This window comes from Eleutherodactylus coqui, chromosome 7, assembly GCF_035609145.1.
Source record: "Eleutherodactylus coqui strain aEleCoq1 chromosome 7, aEleCoq1.hap1, whole genome shotgun sequence".
Taxonomy (NCBI): Eukaryota; Metazoa; Chordata; class Amphibia; order Anura; family Eleutherodactylidae; genus Eleutherodactylus; species Eleutherodactylus coqui.
In genome coordinates, this window is record NC_089843.1 from 38,254,408 (window position 1) to 38,276,679 (window position 22,272).

Consider the following 22,272-nt stretch of genomic DNA (forward strand, 5'->3'; position numbering starts at 1 on the left):
CTTTGATTGGCCAGTGCTGTCCACGGGAGCAGTGCCGGCCAGTCAGATCAGCATGTAGCATCTTAGACTACCAATGTGCATCAGAGAAGCAGTTTGGCCACCTTTTGTTTCTCTAGGCCTGGAGGGTCGCTTTAAAGGGCCATAAGAGCTGAACTGCAAGAAGCTATTGTAAGACGTCCTTGGATAAGATCATATCTCTTCTGCTCCTGATCTCAGTGGTGGCCAAATCTGGCCTTCAATCTCAAACTGCATGTTTTTGAGTCGGTAGAGCTGTACACTAAAGGTTCTTTTAGATGGCCAATTATTGGGCACAAACGCTCCTTGGCCCAACAATTGGGCCATGTAAAGGGACCAGCAATCAGTCGACAAAGGAGCGAACCCTCATCGAATACTCGCTGATCGGGGTGCATTCCCCACAAACAGGGAGATGAACAGTCATATTAGCGCTTGTCCATCCCTGTAAGCCAGTTCTCGGCTCGTGTAAAGGGAAATGCAACAAGCGTCAATCTCCATGCATACTGATCAGCGATTGTTACATCCGACAGAGAATTCTGATAGTGTATAAAGGCCATTATAGTGACATGAAAAAATGTAGTGGTTGTCAACCCTGAAGCTGAGGTGACCATATACAATGGACAAGACGTGGCTGAACCGGCCAGTTTTGGCAGTAATGGCTGATAATTTGATGTATAAAATGTCCCAGGTCTTGCCTGATGACAGATGACTGGGAAAGAAGTCTTGGGTTGTACACGTTCAAGGAAATGTGCTACTATCCGAAAGGTCTGACAGTGGGTTATTCCACTCTCCCAGTGCCGACTTTAGGCTAGGTAGTACCTTGTATAGCTTTTTTTTTTTTTTTTTTTTTTTTTTTTGTGCCCTCCTGTCATAAGCTGGAAAAGATGTGTGTAAAACATGTATGTATATGTTATAGGCAGTCTGTCTGTATTATACTTGTATAGAAAGCATCAGACCCACACCAAACCAAACTCCTTACATAAAGCAAGCCCCAGAACCACCCTCAGTATATGGGTACAGCACCAGAACCCAGTTGGGTACATTCATGTAGTAGCAGAACTAAGCAACTGTCTTCCGGGTGCACCAATCGACTGTGGCACCTCAGAGGGGAGGAGACTAAGCCAGGAGGAGTTGTCTAGTGCCATAAAATTCTATAGCTGGGTGGACCCAAGTGGTAATCTCCTCCTACATCTACCAGGTTCCCCCCCCCCCCCCCCCCTACAAGAGTCAATCTATGGGATTTCTTGACTGACCCAACATACTTTAATATCTGATGGCTATATTCCCTGACATGCCCTACACATGCATGCTCAGCCAAGGATATACCATTAATACCACAGTCCTGGAAAACCCTGGATAGTTTGGCAAATACCCAAGAGATCTTCTATTTCTTTAATTGCTCCAGCTAATTGATGTGTATGACATTCGGAGGTTATTTATGAAGTGGAAGCATATATGTAGTTATTTTAGTTGACGTTCATTGGGTTTGACCTCTGCCACTCCTCAGATGTCCGGCAGTTGTGCATGCCGTGTGTTGGGTAATACCAGGCTTGGTTACTGTCATTCTTAATATGTAATGATCTGTGGCTCCTTCTGCTTTGTTGGGTCTGCAGGGAATAGTAAAATGTAATGAGAAATGAAGATTAGCGGATGGCCTAATTTTTATTAATGAAATTCCTGTGATTAATGGAAGATCAGAAGCCGATGGTGACTGCGGATGAGATGATTCCCAATTAGTATGCGCCCACGCTGTCGGCACAGGTTGTCCATTGGTATTCAAGGCACAAGCTGCTGGAAATGAAACGTTATACATCAGAAGGTTTCTGATTCTTCTAGGCGGACTGTCCAGTGTGGGTCATACAATGGCTTTTCTGACAAGGTCTAGGATAGGAAGCATGTTTATTGCTTGGTTGCTGTAGGGAATTGAAAGTGCATGGGAGTTGTAGCTTCCTGCAAGTTGGTAGCTGGGAGTCATTGCTATGCAGGAAAGGACATTGAAGTATGTCGGTAACTCCTGCCATTGTATACCTATAATGGAGAGCTCTAATGTGATGGCCATGGAGCCGAAGGGCTCGTCCACCCTGGCATTGTCACGTATATTTCACAAATGTGAAAAACATGTTAGGCATGCACAATATGTACTTGTCAACACGAAAAACATGTTTTTACTGTAATTGTTAAATATCAATGTGTTAGAATTCGGTGGAGGGAAAGCTGGGAATTCAGTTTTTTTTTTTTTTTTTGACAGGGCGTATGCTAATGGCTCAGAAAAAACATGTGCGAAACATGCATGGTTTTCAATCCCCAGTCATTGTTATAAGACTTGTCTAAAGAGTCTAACATTGATTTGCAGAAATGCTGCCTTCCAATAGGTGGCACTGTAGTTGTATTGTTTCATCTTCCCTATGGGCCATGTAGTAGACCATTTAAGACTACAATGAATTGTTGGTGGATATAGCCTGGCAGGTGTCTTGTCAACAATACTTTAAGTTTTGTTTTTGGACCTTCTCACAAATAGACCTTGTATGCCATGGGTCCCTATGGCTCCATACTAGCACAGCACTGTATTAGGGAGACTTTTTTTTCTTTCCAAGTTGCAGTTTATTCTATAGATCATTTATGTGAAATTGGGGAAGGAGAGGGGGTGGTTAATGAAGCGAAAAGGCTAAAATTGTAGTTCTTCGCGGAACACTCCTGGGAAAGGGAGACCATGTGGCGGCTTCAGGACTCCAGACGTGAGGTTATTGCAGAATATTTTTCCTTTTCTCCATATGATGGTTTTAATGTTTCCGAGTTGTAGGTCCAAAGTTCTCCTGTTAAACCCAGTACCAGGCAGCACGCCCAGCAGAGGCTGGCTTGGTGTGTGCACCTGCCTCTGATTAGGCATTCAGCCGAGATGCCAACCAAGATGCATCCGAGCACACTGTTCACTGCTTTACCATTGCTCTCCTGCCAGGTGACCCGACATCCGTTTTCTCTCCACCAACCACATGATCCACCCCTCTTTTGGGTTGAAATACTTCAAATCAAACAATAATTTTAAGCCAGCAAGTTGTGATATCATTATGAATTGACATGAACTCCTTGCAAACACCATCATAATCTCTGCCTTATTTTGCCCCTCCCACTATCCTAGCAGTAGGTACGCCCCCTTATATATGACCCCCAATAACTTCTTCTGTGGGTGCCATATTCTGACTTCCTATAACTATTACGCCCATTTCTATGATTCTTGGCACAATTAGTTGAAGCATTGTGTCTTATTTGCCTCCTTCTCATCATATTGTGGAACGCAGCACAGTACGGTGTTTGGTTTCGCTCCGATCTATAATTTTGAAGTGTCTTTCCATATTTCCAAACTTGCAGAAGTCCTAAAATGAGTTCTGTGATGCGGAATGTTCCGCAGAGTACTTGCATAATCTTCTGGAGGTGAGGATACCATATATTTTATAGTGGTGAACCGATTTAAGCCTCATTACACTTTTGCTATTGAGATGTTTAACCAATGTACTTTTTCCCATTGACTGAACAGATAGAACCCTCAGGGGCCTGAGGTGGGAATGTAACCTTCACCGGCCTTCATGGCTCTTCTGAAGAATTCATTATCTTACAACTTCATCTTTGTTTGAACAAATCTATTTTTGTCTTATTTCTTTCCAGAGTTAAAGGGGTTTTCCGATTATTTTTATTTTTATTTTATCCCCCAACTTCCTGATGTCGTAGAAATATGAAATTTGGCACCAGCATAGATTATCTACAAAATAGGAAAAGTAATTGGGTCCCAACTCGATTATTCAATTCTAGCGCAAAAGAATTGGCTTTGAAATTTTACGTACGGAATCTAATTCTCTCACTTCCCAATGTCATAGAAACTTAAAATTTGGCACGAGCATTGAATATGTCATAAATAGGAAAAGTTAATGGGTCCCAACTCGATTATTCAATTCTATGCGCAAAAGAATTAGCGTCCAAATTTTACGTATGGAATCTAATTCTCTCACTTCCTGATGTCCTTTTATATAAAGGAAACGTCGCATGGTTACCTCCACGTGGTGTTTCCAGGGTAACGCAGAGAACTATGCAAAATGGTGAACATATGTTTTTCCGGTATCTCTAAAGTAACCACGACTTCATAAGATTTTCCGTGTGAACACGAGAAACACCAGTACCAAATTAACTTGGGCGAAGCCGGGTATATCAGCTAGTTAATATATATATTTTAATTTTTTTTTTTTTAGAAAACCCCTTTTTTAATTTTTGCAACATGTTAAAATGTTCCTAATTTATCTAATGTTAACCTAAAGTTATTTACCCTTTTTCTTCTCTGTATATCAACTTATTGTACACGTACAGAAAATATGTCTTGGAGATAAAGCAAACCACTGTGTGTGCACTCAGTGACCTTACTCCTCCCCAGGGCTCTGGCACAAGTATGACTGCCAGAGCCAGGAGGAGTCAAGTCATGAGAGAGCGCACGCAGCGTCAGGCCAGATGGGAGATAAGTCTGTGCATGAGTGGGTGCTGGTAGGGGAATTGTGTGGACATGGGCCCAGGGAGACTGTGTCTACCACTCACATGCTGGTTCAGTGGTACACAACCAACAATGCCACTGTGAAGCCCCCAATAATCAGGAACAATATGTATTGTATGCTTGTTCTCGGCAGTCTGAGCCTGCACTGAACCATAGGATGCTAAGTCTCTTCCGTGTTGTCTCTTCTGCTCCAGGTCTATAACCTGACTCAGGAGTTCTTTCAGAATGGAAAACCAGTTAATGCAGAAAGTCAAAACAGCGTTGGCGTCTTTACCCGCGATGTGGTACGGAAACGCATCAAGGATGATCCTGACGATTCGGAGACCGCGAAGAGGCTGAAACTGGCTATGATTCAGCAATACTTAAAGGTAAAGGGACAGGACGCTCTTCTCTGCTGTGTAGAAACAATATGGGGAGACTTTATGGCTTTAAATTTGGACTGCTTGAAACTAGACCAGGCAGATCCATCAAGTTTTATTAGTGTTGTACTCTGATACATTTGGCGCGTCACGTTACACACTTCAATCTCCCAGATATACGGGCATACAATGTAGCTAGCCTTATGCGGCACTCGATAGACTGGTTACAGAAGTCTACACATTTTTCAAACTTATGTCCTAGAGGCAAACTTACTACATCCTTGGACTTCACTCCCTCCTGCAGACAGGATTCCCTAACCTTCCACAATGGGCTAAACACTCTACTGTGGCAAGAGATGCTATTGCTGCATGGAAAATAACTTTTAAAAGTTAATAGATTACCGTTCAAACTAACAAAACACATGGATATAGGGGGGACAACGGGGGTTTAAGGTGGGTCAAGAAAATAAAATGTTTGAACTATGGCGTAAAAAAGCTATTGAGAAGGTTCAACACCTCCATCGTGAGGAACTTAGATAAAACTTTTGAGGAATTGTGGGAGGTGTACGACCTACCCACGGCACACTTTTTATCATATACACAAATTTGGGACTTTTAAGTACTAGACTTGCTGATGCCTCTAGAGAGGCGATACTTAACCCTATTCACCTAATCGTACAAGTACATACGCAGGGACACTCCATCTCTGATCTTATCACTTTTTAAGGAGGGATAGGCTGAACCAGATGATACCTCATTGTTCAAAAAGTGGGCACGAGGACTCCATAACCTAGATGATATCTCCGAAGCTGGTGAAGGGTTGGACCTCCATGAGAAAGGTTTCTCGCCATTTTTCCTTTGTTATAGCCTATTTCAAAACTATACACTGGCGATATACGGCTTCAATATCAATATAACAGATGCTGAATGATGCTATTCCTCAATTAATAAAGAAATAGAAAAGACATGATGACACACTTAGTATTCCACCTTATCTATTGATTTAATGGTTTATTGGTAAACAGTTGGTAAGCTATGGTTTATTATATACAATAAAGGAAACCTGAAATGCATGATGCATATATCCAGAAAGTATTGAATATGTAAGACGTACTATTCTTGTTTTGTATACCACTTTGTCATAAGTGTATATAAAGAGTTGGGTACTAGAGATGAGCGAGCACCAAAATGCTCGGGTGCTCGTTACTCGGGACAAAATTATCGCGATGCTCGAGGGTTCGTTTCGAGTAACGAACCCCATTGAAGTCAATGGGCGACCCAAGCATTTTTGTATATCGCCGATGCTCGCTAAGGTTTCCATTTGTGAAAATCTGGGCAATTCAAGAAAGTGATGGGAACGACACAGCAACGGATAGGGCAGGCGAGGGGCTACATGTTGGGCTGCATCTCAAGTTCACAGGTCCCACTATTAAGCCACAATACCGGCAAGAGTGCCCCCCCCCCCCCCTCCCAACAACTTTTACTTCTGAAAAGCCCTCATTAGCAATGCATACCTTAGCTAAACACCACACTACCTCCAACAAAGCACAATCACTGCCTGCATGACACTCCGCTGCCACTTCTCCTGGGTTACATGCTGCCCAACCCCCCCCCCCCACCCGCACGACCCAGTGTCCACAGCGCACACCAAACTGTCCCTGCCCAGCCTTCAGCTGCCCTCATGCCACACCACCCTCATGTCTATTTATAAGTGCGTCTGCCATGACGAGGAACCGCAGGCACACACTGCAGAGGGTTGGCACGGCTAGGCAGCGACCCTCTTTAAAAGGGGCGGGGCGATAGCCCACAATGCTGTACAGAAGCAGGGCGATAGCCCACAATGCTGTACAGAAGCAATGAGAAATATAATCCTGTGCCACCGCCATCAGGAGCTGCACACGTGGGCATAGCAATGGGGAACCTATGTGCCACACACTATTCATTCTGTCAAGGTGTCTGCATGCCCCAGTCAGACCTGGGTTTTTAATTCATAGACACAGGCAGGTACAACTCCCTATTGTGAAGTCCCTGTGGACCAACAGCATGGGTGGGTGCCAGGAAGCCACCGGCGGCACATAAAAATATCCCATTGCATTGCCCAACACAGCTGAGGTAGTAATGTCGTGCTTAATGCAGGTGGGCTTCGGCCCACACTGCATGCCCCAGTCAGACTGGGGTTCTTTAGAAGTGGAAACAGATGCATTTATAATTCCCTGTGGACCCACAGCATGGGTGGGTGCCAGGAAGCCACCGGCGGTACATAAAAATATCCCATTGCATTGCCCAACACAGCTGAGGTAGTAATGTCGTGCTTAATACAGGTGGGCTTCGGCCCACACTGCATGCCCCAGTCAGACTGGTAATATGTACCTTAACAGTAACCTCGTTGGTGGTAATGTGGTGGTGACTGCGGACCTGGTAGCGCGGTTTTATGTAGTTGGTTTTCGGAATGTGGCCAGGATTAAGTGGGCCGTGGCGGGGGGATGGTGGTGGTGCTCTCTTGTTGTGTCGTTAAAGGTGAAATTCTTGGACTGCCACCAGACGGACCAATGCAAAGGTATTTGCCAAGAATGTTTTCATTGTTGGAGGAGGAGGGGGATGTTTTGGAGGCACTATGTGTCCTCTACACGTGTCCGTGGTTATATGCACCTTAACAGTAACAGCGTTGGTGGGAAATGGCCTCGCCGCCATCATGTCTTTGTGAAGCCTCTGTTTCCACACCCCAGTGACATACCATTAGCAGCGGTATAGGCAGAGCCCACAATTATTTACATTTCAGCGGTAGCATTAGGGACAGGCTCCACTAACATATCACTAGCAGCAGTATAGGGGGAGCGCAGTCTTAGTTCTATTTCAGTAATAGTAGCACTCAAGACAGGCCCCAGTAACATTCCCATTGCAGCAGTTTAGGGAGATAAGTCTCTTTCACATTTCAGTAGCTGCAGTATAGACATTTATGTAGCTAAAGTGTAGGCCAACCCCACACACCTTTCTGTACCATGAGTGCAGGCGAAGAACATAGAAATTACCATGATTACACTGTAGGTGAGGGCCCAAAAAAATTGGTGTACCAACAGTACTAATGTACCTCAGAAAAAATTGGCCATGGCCAACCAAGAGGGCAGGTGAAACCCATTAATCGCTTTGGTTAATGTGGCTTAAGTGGTAACTAGGCCTGGAGGCAGCCCAGTTGAACGAAAAATTGGTTCAAGTTAAAGTTTCAACGGTTTTAAGAGCATTGAAACGTATAAAAATTGTTTAGAAAAATTATGAGTGAGCCTTGTGGCCCTAAGAAAAATTGCCCGTTCAACGTGATAACGTGAGGTTTCAGGAGGAGGAGCAGGAGGAGGAGGAGGAATATTATACACAGATTGATGAAGCAGAAATGTCCCCGTTTTGGATGGTGAGAGAGAACGATGCTTCCATCCGCGGGTGCAGCCTACGTATTGCTTAGGTATCGCTGCTGTCTGCTGGTGGAGAAGAGAAGTCTGGGGAAATCCAGGCTTTGTTCATCTTGATGAGTGTAAGCCTGTCGGCACTGTCGGTTGACAGGTGGGTACGCTTATCCGTGATGATTCCCCCAGCTGCACTAAACACCCTCTCTGACAAGACGCTAGCCGCAGGACAAGCAAGCACCTCCAGGGCATACAGCGCTAGTTCAGGCCACGTGTCCAGCTTCGACACCCAGTAGTTGTAGGGGGCAGAGGCGTCACCGAGGACGGTGCTGCAATCGGCTACGTACTCCCTCACCATCCTTTTACAGTGCTCCCGCCAACTCAGCCTTGACTGGGGAGCGGTGACAGTCTTGCTGGGGAGCCATAAAGCTGGCAAAGGCCTTGGAGAATGTTCCCCTGCCTGCGCTGTACATGCTGCCTGATCTCCGCACCTCCCCTGCTACCTGGCCCTCGGAACTGCGCCTTCTGCCACTAGCGCTGTCGGATGGGAAGTTTACCATCAGTTTGTCCACCAGCGCCCTGTGGTATAGCATCATTCTCGAACCCCTTTCCTCTTCGGGAATGAGTGCAAAGGCTCTCCTTATACCGTGGATCGAGCAGTGTGTACACCCAGTAATCCGTAGTGGCCAGAATGCGTGTAACGCGAGGGTCACGAGAAAGGCATCCTAACATGAAGTCAGCCATGTGTGCCAGGGTACCTGTACGCAACACATGGCTGTCCTCACTCGGAAGATCACTTTCAGGATCCTCCTCCTCTGGCCATACACGCTGAAAGGATGACAGGCAAGCAGCATCTGTCCCCTCAGCAGTGGGCCAAGCTGTCTCTTCCCCCTCCTCCTCATCCTCCTCATGCTCCTCCTCCTCCTCCTCAACGCGCTGAGATATAGACATGAGGGTGCTCTGACTATCCAGCGACATACTGTCTTCCCCCGCCTCCGTTTCTGATTCCAAAGTGTCTGCCTTTATGCTTTGCAGGGAACTTCTCAAGAGGCATAGCAGAGGAATGGTGACGCTAATGATTGCAGCATCCCCGCTCACCATCTGGGTAGACTCCTCAAATTTTCCAAGGACCTGGCAGATGGCTGCCAACCAGGCCCACTCTTCTGTAAATAATTGAGGAGGCTGACTCCCACTGCGCCGCGCAAGTTGGAGTTGGTATTCCACTATAGCTCTACGCTGCTCATAGTCTGGCCAACATGTGGAGCGTAGAGTTCCACTGTGTGGGCACGTCGCACAGCAGTCGGTGCACTGGCAGATTAAACCGATGTTGCAGGGTCCGCAGGGTGGCAGCGTGCGTGTGGGATTTGCGGAAATGTGCGCAGAGCTGGCGCACCTTTCCGAGCAGGTATGACAAGTGGGGGTAGCTTTTCAGAAAGCGCTGAACCACCAAATTAAACACATGGGCCAGGCATGGCACGTGCGTGAGGCTGCCGAGCTGCAGAGCCGCCACCAGGTTACGGCCGTTGTCACACATGACCATGCCCGGCTGGAGGCTCAGCGGTGCAAGCCAGCGGTCGGTCTGCTCTGTCAGACCCTGCAGCAGTTCGTGGGCCGTGTGGCTCTTCTCTCCTAAGCTGAGTAGTTTCAGCACGGCCTGCTGACGCTTGCCCACCGCTGTGCTGCCACGCCGCGTGACACCGACTGCTGGCGACGTGCTGCTGCTGCTGACATCTTGATTGCGAGACAGAGGTTGCGTAGGAGGAGGAGGAGGGTGGTTTAGTGGAGGAAGCATACACCCCCGCAGATACCACCACCGAGCTGGGGCCCGCAATTCGGGGGGTGGGTAGGACGTGAGCGGTCCCAGGCTCTGACTCGGTCCCAGCCTCCACTAAATTCACCCAATGTGCCGTTAGGGAGATATAGTGACCCTGCCCGCCTGTGCTTGTCCACGTGTCTGTTGTTAAGTGGACCTTGGCAGTAACCGCGTTGGTGAGGGCGCGTACAATGTTGCGGGAGACGTGGTCGTGCAGGCCTGGGACGGCACATCAGGAAAAGTAGTGGCGACTGGGAACCGAGTAGCGCGAGGCCGCCGCCGCCATCATGCTTTTGAAAGCCTCCGTTTCCACAAGCCTATACGGCAGCATCTCTAGGCTGATCAATTTTGCAATGTGCACGTTTAACGCTTGAGCGTGCGGGTGCGTGGCGTCGTACTTGTACTTGCGCTTGCGCTCAAACTGTGGCGCTAGCGACGTCTGGACGCTACGCTGAGAGACATTGCTGGATGGGGCCGAGGACAGCGGAGGTGAGGGTGTGGGTGCAGGCCAGGAGACGGTAGTGCCTGTGTCCTGAGAGGGGGGTTGGATCTCAGTGGCAGGTTGGGGCACAGGGGGAGAGGCAGTGGTGCAAACCGGAGGCGGTGAACGGGCATCGTCCCACCTTGTGGGGTGCTTGGCCATCATATGCCTGTGCATGCTGTTGGTGGTGCCTCCCCAGCTGATCTTGGCGCGACAAAGGCTGCACACCACTGTTCGTCGGTCGTCAGGCGTCTCTGTGAAAAACTGCCACACCGTAGAGCACCTTTACCTCTGCAGGGTGGCATGGCGCGAGGGGGCGCTTTGGGAACCAGTTGGTGGATTATTCGGTCTGGCCCTGCCTCTACCCCTGGCCACCGCACTGGCTTGGCCTGTGCCCACACCCTGACTTGGGCCTCCGCGTCCTCGCCAGCGTCCACGTCCTATAGGCCTAACCCTACCCCTCAGCATGCTGTATTACCAGTGATTTGATTTTCCCAGGCAGGAAATAAATTGGCGCACGCCTGCTGTTAAACGTAGCTGGCTGCGTATGATTTCTTTACGTTCTGCACCCACCACACACGTACCCAGAACGCTGAGGACTGTCAGAGGCAGGCCAAATAGAATGTTTCCCTTTTTTTTTTAAAGAAAAGGCCCACTGACTATATTCAATCAATAATATATGTCTTCTGGCCCTGCCTACACAATTCTGTCCCTGTAGTATTACTGCAGGGCGCAATGCTCTGCACAGCCGATTTAAAAAAAAATAAAAAAAATGCAACACTGCTAACAGCAGCCTGCACAGTTCTGCACACGGTAAATGTGGCCCTAAGAAGGACCGTTGGGGTTCTTGAAGCCTACACTCACTCCTAACACTCTCCCTGCCTAACCACCACTTCTGTCCCTGTAGTATTACTGCAGGGCGCAATGCTCTGCACAGCCGATTTTGAAAAAAAAAAAATGTGCAACACTCCTAACAGCAGCCTCCACACGGATAGATGTGGCCCTAAGAAGGACCGTTGGGGTTCTTGAAGCCTACACTAACTCCTAACGCTCTCCCCACAGCAGCTCCAACACAACAGCACTTTCCCTCAGCTAACTCACAAGGCATCTGAGGCGAGCCGCGAGAGGGGCCGACTTTTATACTCGGGTGACACCTGATCTCGCCAGCCACTCACAGCAGGGGGGTGGTATAGGGCTTGAACGTCACAGGGGGAAGTTGTAATGCCTTCCCTGTCTTTCAATTGGCCAGAAAAGCGCGCTAACGTCTCAGAGAGGAAACTGAAAGTAACCCGAACATCGCGTGGTACTCGTTAAGAGTAACGAGCATCCCGAACACGCTAATATTCGCCCGAGCATCAAGCTCGGACGAGTACGTTCGCTCATCTCTATTGGGTACATGTAAGAACATTCCTACTTTATAGAAATCGGTGTATATTTGATGAAACATGCGAGCAGACAATGTATAGCTAGGCTTAAGAGGCCAAATGGTACCATCCAATTTATACTTGTATATCTGAGTCACAAATGCCACATATGAATGTAAAGCAGATGTATCACATGTTACAAATGTAATTCTTTTAACTATGAAAATGCAAAGAGGGAAATTCTGAAACTAATTTACCCCAGACTTTAGGTGCTAAAAATTTGCAAATTTTTGCAGAAGTGCAACATTTTGGGACTTTTCTGGATTTTTTTTTTTCCTATGCTCGCCTTGCCACTCTTGTAAAGTGGGGCTTGGTGTGAGGGAGCTGGGGAGCTCGTCAAATTCACTATAGTGCAAATCTACATCAGATTTTACAATACCTGCTGTAGATCTCAAAGTGGTGTATGGCTGCCACAAAAGTAATGTATCCATCTTAAAGGGGTTGACTCACTAGAAACAACCCTTTTTCAGAATGCAGCCCTTGGGTTCTGCTCCCAGATCCCCTAGCAAAACGATTGACTTTGCTAGGACAAGTTGGGCTGAGCCAGGCCATTTGCCTGGGAAAATGTAGTACTAAAAGACCTCCAAGTCCACCAGGACCAAGATCCATTCTTAACAAGCAGCTCTGTTATGCCTCAGAGGGGGAACTCCTAAATTGGGAACCCCGACCATATGATGTGTGGATATCCATGGCAGCTATAATCTCTACTTCTTGGTAAAGCACCACAGATTGTGCTGGAAGTTGCATGTGATTTTTCTTCTGTCTTTCTACCAGGTGGAAAGCTGCGAGAGTAGTTCACACAGCATGGATGAAGTTTCCCTCAGCGAGTTTGGGGAATGGACCGAAATCCCAGGAGCCCATCATGTAATTCCTTGTGGCTTCATTAAGATCATAGAGCTGCTGTCCACCTCCATCCCACAGTCTGTCATCCAACTGCACAAGCCAGTCAAGTGCATCCACTGGAATAGGTCCATCTATAAGCAGATAGAAGGGATGGCTGACCACAACAATGACCAGATGGAGGACAAAGGTTATCCTGTGTTTGTGGAGTGCGAAGACTACGAGTTTATCCCTGCAGATCATGTGATTGTGACGGTTTCTTTGGGCGTCCTTAAGAAATACCATGAGACTTTATTTCGTCCTTGCCTTCCCGAAGACAAAGTGATGGCTATTGAAAAGCTTGGAATCAGCACCACTGACAAGATCTTCTTGGAGTTCGAAGAACCTTTTTGGAGTCCTGAATGCAACAGCATCCAGTTTGTTTGGGAAGAAGATGCAGAATGTGAGAGTTTAACCTATCCTGAGGAGATGTGGTACAAGAAGATCTGCAGCTTCGATGTGCTCTATCCTCCTGAGAGGTACGGTTACGTACTGAGTGGTTGGATCTGTGGCGAGGAAGCATTGATTATGGAAAAGTACGATGATGAATCTGTTGCCGAAACCTGCACCGAGCTGCTGCGTAAATTCACAGGTTGGTATTTTATTTTTGGGTTTTCAGAATTGTGAATTTTTTTTTTTTAAAGCCAGAGCACTTTACTTTTCCAACCACCTTAAGAATCAACAAGGAAATTGTGTGTTCTCACTCTCCTCTAGAAGCATTGCTTCTAAACACCAATATGGTTTCCCACCATGGCACACTGTGCCTACAGGTGAGTGGTATAAACTAGTAGGGACTGTTGTACATGTAACACTGGTGTAGGCCAGGCAGAACTCTTCACTGGGGCAGGTTCTTTTAATAATTGGGACAGTAATTTAACCCACTGCAGCCCATCAGCCACTGGATAGCCTTTTGGTAAAATAGGACTCTGGATGAATGCTCTCTGATCACAGCCAGAATAAGGACACCACATTTTTGTACAGGTCAACTATTAATAATGTAAACCATTTGTACAGCAGGAGATAATGGCTCTCACTGGCTACCAGCAGTAATGTCGGGAGACACTGGCAGACAGTCTTTTTTTTTTTGGGGGGGGGGGGGGGGAGGAGTATGTACAGTAAGGCTGGGTTCACACTAGGCGTATTCCCGTCGGAAATCTCGCGGTTTGGCCGCAGCAAAAACCGTGAATTCCGCCGGGAGAACCGCCGCGGTTTAAGCCGCGGCGGCTTTGAAGCGGCCCGGCCGCTTGCTTTTCCATTGCGGCCGGCGCTCCATAGAGGAGAGCGCGGACGCGACGAAAATAAACAAAAAAAAAAGTAAATAATAAATAGACATGCTGCATCTTTTGAAGCTGCAGCGGCCGGAGGCGTGGTTTCAACCGGATTTACCGCAGCGGATTAGCCGTCCCGTGTAGACGAGATTTCTGAGAAATCTCATCCATATGGCTGGCTAATCCCGAGATTAGCGGCTGCGGGCGGATTTGCTGCGGGCGCCCTGTGTGAACCCAGCCTAAAGCTGTGGCTGCAGCGGACACCTGACTTGTGCCAGGTTGTCTACCCAAAGTCTCCGCTGATACCAGCCCTGGGCTCCAGGACTGGTAAGTATGCGTCTTTGTTTTTTCTTTAAAGACCAGGCTCAGCAAGTGGATGTGGTTTTGTTGAAATGCGAAAACCCCTTTTAAGCAAAAGTTTGCTTTCCATCGCCCTGTACTAAAAGTTGTATTTTTTTTTTTTTTTTTGATACCATTTTGGGAAACCTAAATCTTTTAGTCTTTTTGATAACCCTTTTATTCAATTTTATTTATTTTTTTACTCTTTTGTTAAGTCCTTATGGGGAACTTGAACTTATATTTTGATCACTTGTACTTTATTTACTTCAATACTAAAAGATTGCAGTATAGTCATTTTCAATGTTGCCTATCAAGCCCTGCTATGGGTAGGACTTGAAGGGCATCCCTGCATGACAGCTCTGGGAGCCTTCAGTAGGCTATGGACTACGATGCTAGCTCATGACCACCCCTATTTACATTGGGGGTTGCCAATAGGGTGTGAGAAGTCACCCCCCCCCCCCCCCACCGCCTTTGTTTTCCTCTGCTGACTGTTTAGATGCTGGGGTTAAAGCTGGTCACATATTTAAAGAGTTAACTGTTTCGATCAGGGCCAACTCTGATTGCAGCAGTTACCAGTAGCTGTTAGAAGCTGCTGATAGCAGCCGCGTTTGGAGCATACTCTGCTTCCAAGCCCTCTTCATGTCTGCTCGACAATTTACATTAGGTGGTCGTAAAGTAGTTAGAGCCAGTTCCAGGGAAAACTTATTTCACTGGGGTGCGATGGCCATAAAGTACCAACGTGGTAAGATCATTTTATTGATGAAATCTCCACTCCGGTCCCCCATTGACCGATGTTGTAACCTGCCAAATCAACCCAGAAGCTTTGTCTACTCATTCCTATGACCAATGCCATGTGAGTCCCGTAGGAGGGAATGGAGAAAGTGACTCCTGTTCTGCTGTAGGCTTCCACATGACCCAGGCTGTGCCTTGTTGAACAGGGGAGCCAGAATGGATATCTCATCTGTAAACCAATCGGTAAGTATATTAATTGCCCTGGTGCGAAATTGACAGTGGCTTTTTAATGGCATGACTGGCAACAAGCCTAGTAGAGTGGCAAACAAATAGTAGTTTGTGACAACAGGTCTTGCCTGTTGCATGGAGCAAAGCGATGTGAACGTAGAACTCCAAGATTCCTAGGTTGAACTCCAAACAAATGACTCCAGTGTTCCAGATCTGATGCTAGTCCATGTGGCTGTACATTAATGATGAGCTGTCTGCCATCCAGTGTGACGTTTCTGTTGGGATTTACGAGTATCAACTTCACTCATAATGGCTGGAACTGACAAAATAATTTCATGGCACTCTGAAGCTTTCCTACGGGAGGCTGGAATGACTGTACGCGATGAGAAGGTCTTCTAGTGTTTGAGGCTGATACATTATAGAAAACAATTGTCTGAAGTGCCTCTGAGATGGTGCGATGTTTCACTGCCTTCGCTTTTATGACGAGCCAGAGCTCTTTTGTGCTGTTTTTTCCTTGAGTTTACTAAATTGGAGCATTTAGCTTATTGAGCCTACCCTCCTGCAGTACGGAGACGGTGACTTGGGAGTTACAGTATGTGATGAGTGAAGCCGTGCTTTAAGATGAGGCTAACGACACCCTGTAGTAAAGCAATTATGAGCAAGCTTAGAACAGGATTTCATGTTTTTAATTGGGTCCCATGAAGCGTATTTTCTCAGTTGGGTAGAACTTGGCGTATGACAATGTGATTTAGCCAAGCATGGGGAAATGACGACTCCTCTGGGCATGTCTTGACCTTCTTGGCTGACCTACAGTGTAACCATTAGTCCACTGAATGAAAGTCTATTTTGCCTACTGAGAGGCCATATTAACGATGGTTAAAGGGATTGTCTGGCTTCAAAAATCAACTTTCACTGTTAGGGAATCTTTCGGGGTCCCACATTCACAGCCTCCTCCTGCTAGCCGGAGCAGAGAGCAGCTAAAAAGAGTACCTCTGTCTGGAGGACTGACCTGTCCCTGTGTAATCAGGGCAGAATATTTAATTTCAGTGGAGACTAATCCTTTATTCCTCCTGTAGTGCTGCAAGGAATTAGATCTTGTGTTGCCCAGTTCTGTCCAAAATGGCCTTTGCTGAAAGCCCCATCTGATCAGCTAATATTCGGGGGCATTTCTAGCAAACGTGAATGTCCAGAGTACATACAGTCCCTTTATTGCAAGATTTAGCTAATTTAATGAGTGACTGCTTTCTTGGCAGATTTTATGCAAATAGGGGTTGGATAATTACTTCCACAGCGCCACCTATAGGATGGTGACTTAGGAGTCAATGTTTGGTCTTTCAGCAGGCTTTGCCAATATGTCTAAAGCTGTATTTACAGGATCGAGTCCAATAGTTGGTGCTGTGAAGGTACTTTTTCATCCCTGTTTGCATATCTTTTTTCCCAGGGAGCATTGCATGACTTATAAATGACTCGGCACTCTCCACATGGAGAATGTTAATCCTCTTTTAATCGCAAGAATATTTTAGAAATGGTATATGCTGACGTGTAATGGTAAAATGCCTCAGGGTCTGCCTTAGCCCATGCTGTAAAGTTCCCCCACCCCCACTAAGGTAACACTTATAAGCAAACTGCAGTGTCATAAGTCTCCCAAGATGGTGGTGTGGTGCCCACCTGTGGAGGAGTTGGTGACTGGGTCGGTGGTGGCAATGAATCTACTGCTCCCCTCCTGACCGTGGCGGCAACCCATAAGTAATTTAAAATGGGGAAAAATTACAGTTTGGGATGCCACAGATCGAAATCTGCTCCAGGCGAAATAAGTAAAAAATTGATTAATTAAAATAAAACGGGTGGTAGTCCTTTCCTCAGGTGTGATACCTAAGTGCTGATGGTGTCGTGGTGAGAAAGGTACTCCAAGAATCGGGAAGAACCATTGAAACACTTTAGTCGCGGAAGCGACTCTTTAGTAGCTGACACTTTACACAATGGGCCTTGTACTAGTTCCTGAGATGGAGGATCCATTCATACATAGAAGTAACATCTGTGTGCTCAAATAAAGAAGTCCAGAAACCACATGGGCACAATTTCCAAATACAGGCAACTCTTCTGTACCCTAGGCTTCTACTTCTGCTTCAATTTTTCTTTACTCTATCTTTTTCCTACTATGAATTCCTTTCTTCGCTATATTACTTTAAGCATACCAATTCTCTTTTCTTTTTCATGCTACTGGTATACAAGCTATTTATTTTCTTCTGTGATTAATACATAAACCTGGGTTTCTTCCTTTCCTTTCTGGTCTGTATAACCTTTCCTTTCTGGTCTGTATAACCTAACTCATGCTTTCTGTCTGCCTTTGCAATGCAGACTGTCCTTCTGGTACTCACACTTCTGTTTTCTCACTGCACTGTAACTGGCATTAGCTCTGGTCTTTGCTTCTCTGTCTACTGGCTTGTTCATAACTCAACTCTGTCTTCATCAACTGACTGTCTGGCTCCTCCCACATTCCCGGGGATTGTGCAGACTGCAAAAACTGATACACTGCAAACTTTGAGGTTCTACTTTTCTATTCTCTCTAAATTCTCTCAACCAATCCACAAGAAGGGGATATTTTCTCATCTTGGGTAACAGAAGGAAGCCGTTCTATCTACCCACTAGGGTACAGTGTGGGTGATTAGACAAAAATATGCATGAAAAATAACATTCAACATTTCCAAAGCAATGTGCACACATTCCAATAAAACAACCGCATTGACTTCTGTAGTGGGACACTACAGTGGCACTTTCCGGCCCTTAGTGACGGTGTTCAGTTTAATGACAGCAGAATCTCCGGCATCAGCAACTGTGCAGTAGAGAATGCAGCTTCCACCATCGTGGAGAAGTATGGATTCTATGGTTTGTTTACACGGGCGCCAGGAAGCCTTGCAGTACGAGCCAAGGAACAGGCAGACACCTCTTACAATTTCTTATCCCATTCTACATCTCTTTTTGGGGCTGCTGAAGCTTGCTCTGTAAGCGTACACCCCTCCTAATGCAAGTATCTACTTGAGCACAAGATTAGAAGATATCCAGGACTTGGCACTGCGTCTCACAACAGAGTTTCCCGTGTAATACAATATGTGTGCGCTAGCCGTGTTTACTAGTCTTCAGTTTCCAGAGTGTCCAAATGAAGGTCAGGAAGACATTGATTAAAATAACTGGGATAGTAAGGGGTTAATTGCAACTATGCGACAGGGTAATAATTCAGTAATAGTCTATGAAGGTTAACCCCTTAATGAAATGTTTTTTGGTTTTTTTTTTCCTCCCCATTTTCAAAGAATCACAATTTTTTTTTTTTTTTTTTGGCTGTCTGAAAGCTTGTTTGTGGGATGGGTTCAATGGCACCATATAATGTACTGAAACTCTTACCTCACTGTTGCCATCCTCTGATAGCCATGTTATCTTTCCTGCTACCTTATCTTGTTGCTACCATTTGGAAGTGCATACAACTTTATGATTTCTTCTTATTCTGTGTTTTTTTTTTTTAAACTCTCACCATGCATGGTAAATGCGTTACTTTGATAGGATTTTTAGACGCAGCAATACCAAGTTTTTTTTGTTTTTTTTTTTAATTATAAATATACTTTGAAGGAGAAAATTATATTCAACTAATTTTTAAATCCCTTAGTCCACATTGGGGACTTTCACTTGCAATTGTTCAGTGCTTATGGAGCATAATATAGTATTGCATTGTGCCGCTTTCTTCCAGGCAGTCTATCGAGCCACAGGCATGGTTTAATAGGCAATGAGCCATGGCAGCTCTCAGAACCTTCAGAAGGCCCTAGGCTGCCATGGTAACTGAACGGCATCTTGCAATCTCCTCACAGGACACCATTCGGAACCCCTGAGTGCTGATTGGGGCATTTAAATGCCACTGCCAGTTCTGACAGTAGAATTTTAAAGAGTTAGTTACCAAATTGACATGGGCACTGATTGCAGCTGTTATGGGCAGGTGTCAGCTGTCTAGACAGCAGGCACCTGCCATGTATGAAGTGGGCTTGACCCCCTAATCCCACTCTTTACAAATCTCACGTCCCCATTACATAAATAATTTTATTTTTTTACTGATTTTGCTGATCTGAATTTGTCTTCTAAATTCCCTACACCATATATGCCAATGCAGGGCTATCTTGGCAAAAGATAAGGTAAGTGTTCAAAGGAAAGGGCTCTTGGTTGAACAGAATATTTCAGCCAAGGAGTATGTGTAATAAAGTGTGCTATCCACTTATCTGATCATATAGGAAACTGTAGATGACTCCACCTGCATGTAGCTGCGTTATGGACCTTGACTTTAACTATGCTTTTTTTTTTTTTCCCCACACTAGGGAATCCAAACATTCCAAAACCTCGGCGTATTCTGAGGTCCTCTTGGGGCAGTAACCCATACGTCCTTGGATCTTATTCCTACACTCAAGTTGGCTCCAGTGGAGCAGATGTTGAGACGCTAATGAAACCACTGCCTTATACCGAGAGCTCAAAGACTGCGGTAAGTAGAAATTAGGGTTTTGTTTTTCTTTCACATACTTGTAGCCATCGTTAACCCTTTCCAATCCAACTTGTATCCTGGTTTTCTTAGGGGGCTTACTCTTTTTCTGCCATTATAAAATGGAGCTATCTGCTGGCTAAAGCCAGTACTGCATGAGGTGACATGTTAGATAGGCTTTGACAGCAGAGAGGCTGGCAATATGCAGTAAGAGAACCCCGACGGATGTCTTCTAACATCAGAGCTGTACAGCCTTAAATCATAATGTCTTTAGATGTCAGACAGTGGATTGAAAAGGGTTAATGTGACCAATTCATAATGATAACGCTATTTACTTCATTGTAGTTATAAATCAATGCCAAGTTGACATTAGCTACAGCTGTCTTCACAATGGTGGAATCAAGGAGGAATGAGCTCAAGCTTGTGTGTTTTTTTTCTTTTTCTTTTTCTTTTCTTTTTCTTTGCCTATTAGTAGGGTTATTTTTGACATTTAACACCCTCATCCAAGGCTAAGAAATTCTTTCCTCCTCACTGAAGTGTAGGGTATAGGTTGAATTTCTCCTTCTAAACCCGACTGGCCTAGAACACCTCTGATATCCATCAAAATCTTAAGGACTTTCATTTGGGTCATCTATAATGGCTCCATATCGGTTTGAAGACCAAAAAAAGTTATCGTGGCTACAGGCTCTAGCCCGATCCTGGGGGCACATTTGAGCATGCCAAAAAGATGGTGCAGGTCTCTATGACTTAGTTTTGAGGTAACTAAATGGCCTTCTGGTTTGGGAGAGGTGGTTGCAAACCATCTTAAACTTGCGCATGGGTTTTTAATTCCTTAAGTCCTACTAGCCAACCAGGTGAGGGATCACTTTTGGTCTCCTTGCAACTCGCTACTTTTGAGCTCAACTGAACTAGATAACCCTGGGATGTCATACTATCTTTTGAGTTGCTCAATCAAAGGTGCCAATTTAATGGGTTCATTTACACCCTCCAGCTTTTCCCATAAAAAAAAATAGGGTGGATTTTATCTGATGACAATTGCACTTTAAGGTCAGCCTAGGGGCCACAAGTGACAAGTACTGCCTTGAGCCCCCAATGCATCCAACTACAGCGCATTCCGATTAATGGTCCGTTTCTACTGGATTTCCATGATAGTTATCCACAGTTTCCAACTTATGACTCTTCATCTGTTGGAGAAACTCCCAACTCCCCTGATGGCCTTTGCCTGTCAGGACATGCTGAATGTTGTAATATATCAACCGTTTTTGATCACCACTCTGGGAGTTTGTGAATCGTAGATTGTACATATTTTATGACCAATCTACATCAAGTTATAAAACCATGGTCCATCAGGTGTTGATGTAAATTATGACTTTGGTCTTTGACATCCGCCCTGACAACACTGTCAGAAGTACAGCTTTCTTCGGTTCCTGCTATGTGCCAATTTGACTTCTACACATACATCTTCCAGCATGCTGGTACTTTGCTGTCAACTTACTTTTTTTTACCCATCTTTTTCTCTCAGCCCATGCAGGTGATGTTCTCCGGTGAGGCCACTCACAGAAAGTATTATTCCACAACCCACGGTGCTTTGCTGTCTGGCCAGAGGGAAGCGATTCACCTAGCCGATATGTACCAAGACTTCTTACAATGCAACAACTGAGAGTCTCCATTCTACAAGCGTTGACTCTCGACTACCAGTGTGTGTCCATCTTTTTTTAATGTTGAGTAGAAAAACATTTTTATCCTTTTTATGAAAAAAACAAAACAATTCTAACTATTTAAATGAAAAACGAAAAAAGACAAGTCTGTAGCAAATTCATGTACTGTATTTGTAAGGGGAGGGTGCTCATCTGTCCTTTGTATCGTCTTTGTGTCATTGACATCTTGCACACCTGGTGCCTTTTTTTGGATTCTTTTCTTTTCTGTATTGTAAGTGCCTTCTATTAATAATGCTACAAAAAATCCAATAAAAACATCAGGATGGAAGATTCTTCTGCCAAATTAAAAATTGTGCGTGTGCTCCTCGTATTTTGCGTAACAAAAAGAATACAGTTTAAAAAAAGTTGCAAAGTATTAAGTATACTTTACTGGTAAATGTACCTAGAAAAGTGGTAACGTTGGCTCATCCTTTGGGAAATGCCTTAAAGCAGTTGTCCAGGGAGGCAAAATCCTCACCTGGACCTGCGGTGTCAGAACCTCCTAATTCCAGTCTTGTTTCAAAACAGGTCACATGATATGGCCCCTCTTTGCAAGTCATGTCATTAAATAGCTGGCAATTAGGCTCATTTAAAGGGA

General features: G+C 45.5%; 1 protein-coding gene across 3 annotated transcripts in view; it reads left to right on the plus strand.

Moving 5' to 3' along the window:
- Positions 1-21,985, plus strand: part of SMOX (spermine oxidase) — a 41,193-nt gene extending 19,208 nt beyond the window's left edge. For all 3 annotated transcript variants that reach the window (XM_066572933.1, XM_066572936.1, XM_066572935.1), the window contains 4 exons: positions 4,741-4,914; positions 12,793-13,489; positions 19,820-19,980; positions 21,500-21,985. In XM_066572933.1, coding sequence (XP_066429030.1) covers positions 4,741-4,914; positions 12,793-13,489; positions 19,820-19,980; positions 21,500-21,637 — 1,170 coding nt within the window. In that variant the 3' untranslated portion in view covers positions 21,638-21,985. The remainder of the gene's footprint in view (positions 1-4,740; positions 4,915-12,792; positions 13,490-19,819; positions 19,981-21,499) is intronic.
- Positions 21,986-22,272: the final 287 nt, after the last annotated feature.